Source organism: Siniperca chuatsi, linkage group LG24 (assembly GCF_020085105.1).
Source record: "Siniperca chuatsi isolate FFG_IHB_CAS linkage group LG24, ASM2008510v1, whole genome shotgun sequence".
NCBI lineage: Eukaryota > Metazoa > Chordata > Actinopteri > Centrarchiformes > Sinipercidae > Siniperca > Siniperca chuatsi.
In genome coordinates, this window is record NC_058065.1 from 8866594 (window position 1) to 8877578 (window position 10985).

A 10985-nucleotide genomic window follows, 5' to 3' on the forward strand; every position below is an offset into this window, starting at 1 on the left:
TTTTCTTTTCATTATTACCTCATATTATTATCTTACCGAATCCAGGGTCTCAGGATAGAGGGTGTCGGATTTTACAGATTTTAAAGCACTCTGAAAGAAATATGTGATTCTGGGTTATATGAATAAAACTGACTTGACCCACTAATAAAAACATTTCTCCATAGTGCCATTAGTAGTCAAAAACTCCACAAGGTACCTTTCGATTGTGATGCACTATAAGCAATTTATAGTCATTCAAGCAACAGTTAGACAAAAATCAAAAATTATACTTTTTCCGAATCTTGTTATATTTGAAAGATGCTACTCTTTGGGGTCTTACTCGTGGTCACCTGAGAAGATCAGTATGAATTTAATTGGAGCTATTTCTTAGCAAGCAAACAGTGCAGCGTTAATGTGTTTCTCTCTCTGTGTCTCTCTCCCTCTCAGACGACCTGGCATATGAGGTGCGTTGGTTTTTCACCAGGCTGCGTGGTGGAGAGACGACAACCCAGGTGGCCAGCGTCGACCGCTTCGGCGTTGTGAAGAAAGACACTCGTAACTCATCCAGTGACATTTCCGTAGAGCGCAAAGACACACACACCTACATGTTGAACATTCATGGCACTCAGGACAGGTGAGTGTGTGTGGTTGTGGGTAAACAGCAGTGGGTCATCAGCAAACATGTTTTGTTCTTTGTGAACTAATAATTTGTCTCTTTTATCCCTGTTGGCTGGAAGATTTACAGTATATCATCGTTATAACCACAATCTCAGCTGCAGTGTCTTACTATGTGTTTGTTCTGTGGTTTCCAGCGACAGCGGTGAGTATCACTGTGTTGCCACTCCCTGGTACCTGTCGGCCTCAACAGGAGCCTGGACTCAAGCTGGAGAGCTGACGTCATCTCGAGTCTTCCTTACCGTCCGATTTGCTGGTGAGGAGAGTATGCTGAAGTTAATTACAGTTTTTTAGTGTCCTGTACTGAGGATAGGGATTTTGCTATTGGAAAACGCCAGCTTATTGTGGATTGAAGGCCAAAAAAGATACATTAGTGTGGACATGGCACATGAGGTTATTTTGACGTGCACATATTTAAACATTAAATGGAAAAGAGGAACTGAACTAATGTCTGCCTTGTGGTGGATACTTTAATCCACAGTTGAATATACTGTTAGGTGTTACATTATGTTCTCCCATTAAATACCTAATATCTCTTTCTCTCTCTTCTGCAGTGTGGGAGTCCCTACAGTTACCTCTCTTGTATGGTGTAGTAGCCTCAATAGGTAACGTAACCATCATACATTCTCAAGTAAAAGTTAACAAAGTATGTAATGTTTTTTTCAGGTGTTGTCTTACGCCTCTGTTTAATCATTAATATTTAATTTAGATATAAGTCCTTAAATATTGAGTATCTGCCAATTGCCAACATTTACACATGTTTGACAGCTGAGAGAACAGCAATGGTTTCTTATACTGTAATGTCATATACTATTGTGTATTGGATGCTTGTGTGTAGACATTTTGTAAGCAATAACACAACTGAGCATTAACCCATCAACATCTGGTTTGTAGCTGTTGCCATGGGGAATGACAAATTATTATAGCCTATATTTGTGAGCTAGCTTATTGAAATGTTGAGGCAGCATTAACAAAATATTGGCATTTAAATGCAGTTTTCAGCCGAGAGCAGCAGCAAAATGTCACTGAAAATGTGTAAAAGTTAGGGTTTTTTTGTTCACTTGGCTCACTGATGCTCGCTCTCAGTGTGGACATCTTCACTTAAACTGCTGGCCGATGTACTAGATCTACTGTAATAAGATCCTTTTGTTTTTGTTTTTTTGTGCTGTTCTGCACTTGACTAGCTGTCAGTGCTGTGCTCATGCTTATTTAGGACACGTGTCTGACAGTTGGCATTGTCAGTGCACAGTGGATTTAAATAAGACAAGAATCTGAATTTGATCAGGCTTAATATAGCCACTAACAATCAATAAAATATGCACTTAATTGGCACTGATACTTAAAAAAGGGCTGGGGACATCCCTAGTTGTTATTAATAAAGAAACTCTTAGGGAAACGGGAAATATCCAACCCTCATCCTAATATTGACTCTAGTGCCACTCAGTCCCTATTGTGTGAATTAAGTTATAGCAGCCGCAAGGTCCAACCAGCAATGTTTAGCCCTGCAAACTTCACCCCAATAGTTATTGATCCATCGGAAAGAACTACACCCAGGGCCAGCAACTAAATTTAGACTCTGGCTGCTCCGGTTAAAATGGAGGTAAAGTTCCTGAGTACCTAAAAAGGTTCCTGGAAAACTTCCTGTGGTGGACAGGCTTATGGTAATACCAGTAAAAGTAGTAAAAACACTTTTAAAAGGAATTTGGCTGTTGTGAACATGGTAACAGCTCATCTAGTAGTAGTAGTAGTAGTAGTAATCATTGCAGTATGAGTAAGATTAGTAGTAGCATTAGTCGAGATACTAGTGGTGCAGGAGTAGTGTTGGTAATATGGTATCTTTAACATTGTTGTGTGCCTCCAGGTGTGGGCCTCTTCTCTCTGGTCCTGGGTCTGGTCTGTGCCCAGTGCTGCTGCCGCAACACCACACACACTCCACGCTCCCGCAACAAACTGATAGACCTGGAGATGGACTGACAAACACTTTCCTCCGCACCCACACACTGCAGCGCTCACAGGAAACATCACACACACAACAGACACACTCCCATAGACGATTTCTGGGACACCCAGTTGTTTCCAGGCGACGGACGTTGGGAGTAAAACGACACATCGCTGTGGATATAGAAGCTTGGCTGATCAATCGCAGTGCTTTAAGAGGTGCTCAGGATCTTTCAGCTCTGCAGTGGAGGAGCAGGGGACTTTTACAAGCACCGATGGGGAAATAGCCTTTGAGACTTCAATTTCTATGAAGATCCATTAAAATCTGTGGCGCTTCCAGTGATTTTTACACAGATATATTTGCTCTCTGTTAAGACCATAGCACAACAAGAAACTCTGACGAATCCAGAGACATCACTGCCACTTGGGAATAAAGGATCACCAAACAGATCTGCTGCCTCTGTAACCACTAGGGATAACAAATGAAGCGCTCAGGCTGGACTTCATGTTTTTTTTTTTCTTCTTCTGATGCCAAGGCTCCCTGCAAAGTACAACCACTTCCTGATAGTAAATGAGTCTCTCAAAGTAACGACACACCAGCGTACCCCATTGGATTTTCTTTTTTGAGGAAGCACAGAAAATTCAAAGGGTGGTTGGGGTTGGAGAGACGGAAGTGGCATTTCATTTATGTATCTGCACCTTGACATATCCCCCTGTTAAGTCACACGGCTAAAGTTATTTTGTATTTGCAGAGACTGGCGCTTTAGGCAGCCTGAGCCTTACTTCTGTCACGGAGGAGGTCATGGAGTAAACGTCACGTTCATATGGGCAGCAGAAGTCCTAGAAAACGAAAGTGCTCTGCGTGCTTTCCACACGAGAGGTATTGCACTAGAACTACCACCCCAGAGTATTCCTACCTTAACAAAAGGACAGTATTTACCTTTATTCTCAACTCTAGTTTTATGAAAATTGAGAGATTTTAAAATGTTAGACATTTTTAAGCTTTACAAGGAGATATGCATTTAGTGTGTTTGTGTGTGAGATATACTGTATGTGGTGCCAATATTTGAACTAACGGAGGTGTGCTTGGTTCATATTGCTAGATCAACACTTGAACAGCCACTAACAGTGGTGACAGCAAGCACTCTTCTTTTATAAATATTCAGAAATGTATCCAGCTGTTCTTTTGCCCGAGTCTCCTGTGTGTGTTAGTGTGTGAGTGCTGTGCTACAGTATGTGAGACAAAGAGTTGCATGTACTGTTTTATAATGACAGACTGGTCATTCATGAGCAACACAAACTTTTTCCAGGGTTACATTTTGATGACATCAATGTCTCTTACATCCAGATTTTTAAACCTAGCTGTCACTCCACTAATCTAGACTCTCATTTGTTCAAACGGTGAGCAACATGACTCTGTTATAACACAGTACGGGTGGTTTACAGCTGTTTGCAGAGTTTTGAACAGGAAACTCGTGCATGTTCCTCAGTTTCAGTTTTGCTTTTTAAAGGAATAGAGAAACATTTTGGGAAATACGTTTATTCGCTTCCTTTCCAAGAGGGAGACGAGAAGATCGATATCAATCTCATGTCTGTGCATTAAGTACGGAGCTAGAATCAGGATGTTGTTAGCCTAGCTTAGCATAAAGACAGGAAGTAGAGGGAAGTAGCTAGCCTAGCTCTGTCCAAAGTGAATGTAAACACCCACCAGCACCTCTTAAGCTCACTATTTAACACATTGTAGGTTGTTTGTTTAATCCGTACTCAAGCAGAAATGTAAAAAGGAAATTTTTTTGTTTGAGGGGATGTTACATGCTCTAACAGTTTCTTGGCAGGGCGGATGGATTAACTGTTCGCCAAAACACCTCCTAAAACCACAAATAGTTTTTACATTACTGTTTGTGTACAGATTAAACACACAAGATACAATGTGTTAATTAGTGAGCGGTAAATAGAGGTGCTGGTAGGCATTTTTAGGAATTTTGGACAGAGCCAGGCTAGCTCCTTCCAGTCTTACTACTAAGCTAAGCTAACCATGTCCTGACTCCAGTTTCGTACATGAAATTGATATCGATCTTCTCGTCTAATTCTTAAAAAGAAAGCAAATAAGCTTATTTCCCCAAATGCTTAACTATTCCTTTAAACATCACATGACTTTAATGAGTTTAAGGGGCAGTCTAACGTTTTGGGAAATACTCTTGTTTGCCGTCTTACCCAGACTCAGATGAGAAGATTGCACTCAGTTCCACCTCTGCGTCCAGTACAGAGAGTTGAGACGTGGTTAGCCTAGCCTAGCTTAGCTTAACGCAAAGGCTGGAAGCAGGGGGAAACTGCTATCCTAGCTCCATCAGAAATGAAACATTTAGCCTTGAAATAACTTTATTTACACATTTTTACTAAAGCCACCAGTACATCCAAGAACCCCAGTTGAAATTGTTGGCAGGCATGTTCTGTCACTTTTGGTTTAACTAGGCTAGCAGTTACCAGTTTGAAGATAGACTAAACACGTCCCAGACCTATTGCTGGCAAGCATACTGTATTTCTCAAAATGTCAAACTGTTCATTCGCTAACTAGTAAGGAAGGTAATCAGAAAACTGTCAGTAAAGTGGTTTCAGAGATTTCAACTCTGATACAGCCCTTTTCCAAATCATTTCGAGATGTTTCATCTTTACTCTTTCAGAGAAAAGTTGTAGGAATCTGTTAAGTTTACTTTTACCTAACAGCCAAAACTGAAAATCAGATCTGTAGAACAAATACAAAGCGAAATCTGCCGTTACCAGCTGATTAAGAAGGTCAGCAGTGCCCAACAATTATCAGCTGTTGAGTCTCTGTGGTGTTTTTATTGCAAATGAATGAACTGTTGCATCATGTTGACTGCTGTGTGAACGCACACTCACAGTTCCAGCAACAAGTAAGGAAGTTTCTGTCCAAACCCAGCAGGATCTTACTACAAACCTAACAGGTTTGTAGTAAGATGTTCCCGGCTGTGTTTCCTCCTCAACCAACTGGGCTTGGATAGGGCTTTGTTTGATGTTTTAAATGGTTTTTAGCAACTATCAGAACTTTATGAGCAATATCAGGCTGTAGTCAGGTCACAGCTCATGTAAAGCTGTAATCATTACATAGTTTTCACCCTCAGTCGGAGCTAAAACACACAACATTAAGATTAGTTTAAAACAAGAAGGTTGTTTCCTGATTGGATGTTACATATTCAAACAATGCATCTATCGCCCACTCAGCTTTGACTTTGTGGCCTTAAATGCGGCCTGGTCAGGCAGCCAGTACAGAAATTTAACTATTATCCAATCAGAAAACAATGCCCAAATCCAGAAATATCTCTGACTGATGATACTCAATGGGTTTATTTCATAGTTGCACAAATGTACAACACCATCGGCTACTGGAAACACCAAGACAAACCTGTACAATTTTTATTAATTTTTTTTGGCCCAACTGAGCGCTTCAGAAGGGTTTAGAATAGCAGCACTCGTCTGACACACAAAATTAAACCTTTTGAACCAAATTTGGTCTGAATGCAGTTAGTTAAGTTTCATCCGGCAAACGAAAAACTTAGAAATATGACGTTCCTATTGGACAGTGCTACTATTCTATTTTCTAGAGTTAGGGCCACTAAGCGGTTCAGCTGAAAATCCATTTGAGAAATATTCAAATATACAATATGTGTGTTTTGGCTTGATTGATGGTGACAGTTACTTCAGAAAGTTCCAATAAGGCTCCATGTTTGTGGAGGTGTGTGTGCCTCTCTGTGATAGTGCTGTTGCAGTATTCAAAATAGGTTTTACCACTATCATTGACACACACACACACACACACACACACACATTCACTGTACTTAAGCACACAGGTGAATAATAGGGCTCTGTGCCAAATGCTCTTAACCGTAAACAACACACACACACGTTCGTAGCATTGATACACACCATTGAATATGTCACTGCAAGGCTTCCCCAGTGTCCTTTTTATTTTGTCATTTTATTGCAATGAGTACGATGAATCATGATGATGTTTTTTAAATAAATTGATTTGTAAGATGTATTCATTTTGTAAATGACTTTATATGTTCTGATTTTACTGTGGGTTTTTTGTTTGTTTTTTTGCGATGAAGGTGAGTTGCAGTTTTTGATATTATACCAACAAGCAGAAGCCAGTGTCCCAGTGATCTCCGTGTGTGCTGCTTTATCTTGAAAATGCTTTTCAATTACTGCTCAGACAAACTAACAGAGACTGTAGAAAAACAGTCCAGGTGCTGTCATCACAGTTTATTTGACAAAAGAATAAACAAAGAAAGAGTTCTAATTCCCCTCAAAACTATAACTTGTTCTTTTTGCATCTCTGTTTGTATACGGATTTAAAGAGATATAATGTGTTCATTAGTGAGCTTTTTTCTCCGCAAGAAAGCCAATAAGTGCTGTTCAAACTGAAAATTGAATTCTCTTCACTCTTTGTATAAAGAAATTATAATGACTATAATGATACTGCAGCTATTGTGCATATATTTGTTTTGTTTTTTGTTTTTTTTAAACATGGTGTTTTGGACATATCCAGGCCTCTGAGTGGACGTTTCCCACGACAGCAGTTGACTGACATCTGAGAGCCGGCGTTGCTAGGAGACGCACGGTCAAATTTTGAAAGCACTTAATATCTCTGTATAGCCTACGAATGTTAACACTATTTTCATTAACATAACGTTAGTTATCAACCGTTAGCAATTTAAACCGTCTGTCCCTTTTACATTCTACATTTAGGAGGGACTGCTGTTAAATTTATATTACACTTGGAAAGTGAAAGCTAGCAACCTAGCTTGCTAACGTTAGCACAGATTCCCATTAGACACTACATTGTCATTTGGAACAAAAATTAATGCTGGAGAACACTAATGTAGGGGGCGCTATCGATGCAGAAAAATAAATAAAACTTTAATGTCTTCTTTTTGCTAATTACAGTTTTGACCAGTTTAAACTAAGTAATTAAGTAAGTATGAGTCAAAACTAACGCTAAGGATATTTATACTGATGTCTTAGCAAAAATTTATTTTAAGTTTTACTTAAACTGTTCCTTAACATTTGGCTTGCATTTTGTGATTGCTTAGATTTAAAGACATTAGCTGGCCGATCAGAGCTCCTGCTGCTGCTCTGTCGGATATTAAATCATCAATTAAAGAAATTTAATTAAATAGTATTATTAATTTAATAATCTGTTTTCTACTTTTGTGTTTTAATTAATTATTTAAATGCAAAAAAAATTAACTAATTATGAGATTATAATTACTCTGGCACACTCATGCGCCTCCATACATCACAACACATGTTGTCCGTTCCATTCAACACTAGTTTTCTTGGGTGTAATGAACACTGCAGCCTGTAGGGGCCACTAGCTGGGCTTCTGACTGGGCTTCCTCATGATGTAACTCTGCTTCACCCAAAGCAACATTTATGTGTTTGTATGACATGTTTCTGCTGGTAAAGGTCCGAATATACCAAGAGTTATTTAATTCTGGAGGTAGCCCCTCGCTGGCCCACGTATACCCTCCTTCTGTTGAAATGTGGCTGCTGAATTTTTCCAGAGGATCTGATGTGGTCGTGATCAGAGTTCCTGCTCTGAGACTTGTGACAAATGTGGGCCAATTTGGTTTTCTTCTCCGTCTCTGGGCAAGCCATCAATCAGGGCTATACTTCCAAACATCTGGAAAAAAAACAACTTCAAAAACTTCTAGCAGAATAAATGTTTTATAATTCAACATTGGACCACAGCTATATCTCTTCCCTCCATGTCTTTCTTACTGTGTCACCAATCCTCTTGTTAGTCTTATGGGATTTATTTTCTGCCTGTTTATAGTCTTTCACTCTCTCTATTTGTCACCAATCTCTTTCACTTCATCTCTCTGCTGTTTGCTCCATTTCTCCTCTAAATTTCTCCCTCCATCTCCATCTTTCATTGCATCTCTCTTCACTTCCCCTCATTACACTGATCTCTCTTTCGCTCATTAGAAATGCAGATGAGTTGAAACCTCGGCCACACTCCTGGGTTTTGATTTTTACACCTCTTTAACAACAGTCTCTCCATCCAACTCTCTCTCCCTCTTTCTCCACTTATTCTCTTTCCACATGAAATGGAGATGAGAGAAAAGAAAGATCCAGTGTCGATTGGCTCTAGCTTTCTAACTCGCACTCTCTCAGGGTCCATTTGACCCAGTTTTCTCGTCCCTCTGTGTGTGTGTTCACGCCTCTCATGGATCATTTGGTAATGTAGCCTTGTCACAAATTCAACCATTGTCTTCCTTAATTCACTCAGCTGTGTGTGTGTGTGTGTGTGTGTGTGTGTGTGTGTGTTGAAAAACAGCACAAGAGATTTTTTTATTTGGTTCTCCTTCTCGCCACTGTACACTCCTGCTGTTTTGGAGATGGCACATTTCGGGGTGTTACCCCCGGCCCCCGACTCGAACGTGTCACAACTTGAGGGTTGCTCCACTTAACAAAAATTTCAGACAGAAAAATTTAGCAGCGCATTGAGAGAAGTAAGCAGCCTGTTCTCCCCAGAGTCTACCAGAGGCAACACGTTTTCTCGTCTTCATTGTAATCAACGCTGATGTTTACAGCAGCTCCAAACAGCCTCGGCTCCATCACACCACTCTGCTGTCTGTTTCTTGCCCGTTTAGACACAGTAGTTTGGTGTGTTTTCTCTCTTTGCCAAAATTACTGTATTTCTCACCAAAACAATTCTTGGATTGGATAGAAGCAGATTTTCATTCAGATCTAGCATCCCCACACCCCCAAAAGTTGTTGTTTCCTGATGTGTCAATGCTCAAATGATTCTTCTGATAATAGTAATTGTATCCACTGAAACATCTCAACATCTAGAAGTTGAGTGGCACCATATTCTATTCTAGAGACTTTTCATCTAGCAAACATTTAGACTGGAAACAGTCCCCAGTGTTTGCTGGGAATTCTTGCCAAAATCTGCTACTAATTCCCAGGAAACCACTTGGATGTATTGAAACTGATGAAGTTGAAAAGATATGCTGACAAACAGGGGATCTGACCATACCATTGGCAGTGTGTTTTTCAAAGATAGTGAACTTTATAAAATAACAAATTTTAATTCCGGTATGGAGCATGTTGGTTCAACACCCATTTTTTCAATTCACAGCATGTCCTTTTCCAGCACACAGGTCGGCACTGACAAGAAGCTCAACTGCTGTTTCAAGACAAGAGCTGCAGTCTTACTTGCTTGGGTGTGTCTATAGTACAATAATAATGTGATGATGTTTAGACATCCAAAAACACCCAAAGCATGTCTTTTCAACACTCTGTGATGAGGCTGTGAGAGCCGTTTGCAGGCTGACGGAGCGGAGCGGTCGGCCCAGGGCTCTGACGGTGTCAGTGTGGCTGAGTCTCTCATCACCAGCAGCAGGTGGTTCACTTCAATTAACTTTCAACTTGGCTGCATGGAGAGGTGCGCTCTGCTTCCTCACATCAATGCTTATTTCTTCTATCCCCCACAGGTGCTACTGCACCTCCCACAGTTTACCCACAATGCTCCACAGTGGCTGCAAGTCATGTGGAGCTACTGTGAAGTGTTAGGGATAATATACTGAAGTATTTATACAAGTTAAGTCCCCTCAGCCCTTTAGCTTTGCCTTGGATTATTGCAGTTAGGTGAAGAATTTAAACTGAGGTGTGTGTGTGTGTGTGTGTGTGTGTACTTTTGTGTGTGTGTGTGTCTAAAGCTTACCTTTTCATAAGATGTGTCTCTTTAGTCTGGTTTTTATCAACCAATTTCCTGAGAAACTTAACACACAAACAATGAAAATGCAGCAAGATGGAGATCATGTTTCTGTTTTGCTGTAAGAAAAAGAATAAGGGCCCCAGCACATACAGTAATCCTACTTAGGGACCTTGAATCTTTGGGGCCAGGAAAGCAAATACTGTTTATTAAAACCAACTTGAACATTAAGTTTTAAATCAAAATGTACAGGCCAAAATAATTTAGGTTTCAGATATCCAACACTACTCAACAATTACTGGCCTGACAACAATGGAAGTTACTGAGCACATTCCTGCTCTCCCTTTCTAGTTTGGAAACACAGTGAATTCTCCTCTAGCACCCCTAACCTGTTCGTGACCCCTTTCATGCTGCCATCAGACCAAACCATTCATGCTCCTGAGAGAATGAACCATTTTAACCCATGGCTGTTCTCTGGTAATGGTTGCATTTTTTCAAGTACTATACACAAGTACAATTTTGAGGCACTTGTACTTTACTTGAGTATTTCCATTTTTATGCTACTTCATACTTCTACTTCAATACATTTAAGAGAGAAATACTTTTTACTCCACTACATTCATGTGATAACTTTAATTACTAGTTACTT

General features: G+C 40.1%; 1 protein-coding gene across 1 annotated transcript in view; it reads left to right on the forward strand.

Annotated features, from left to right (window-relative positions):
• ptgfrnb (prostaglandin F2 receptor inhibitor b) overlaps positions 1-6922 on the forward strand; it is a 62550-nt gene extending 55628 nt beyond the window's left edge. Inside the window, exons 12-15 of the mRNA XM_044187703.1 lie at positions 427-613; positions 792-910; positions 1209-1259; positions 2516-6922. Of these exons, the coding sequence (XP_044043638.1) occupies positions 427-613; positions 792-910; positions 1209-1259; positions 2516-2628 (470 nt within the window). The 3' untranslated portion in view covers positions 2629-6922. The remainder of the gene's footprint in view (positions 1-426; positions 614-791; positions 911-1208; positions 1260-2515) is intronic.
• Positions 6923-10985: the final 4063 nt, after the last annotated feature.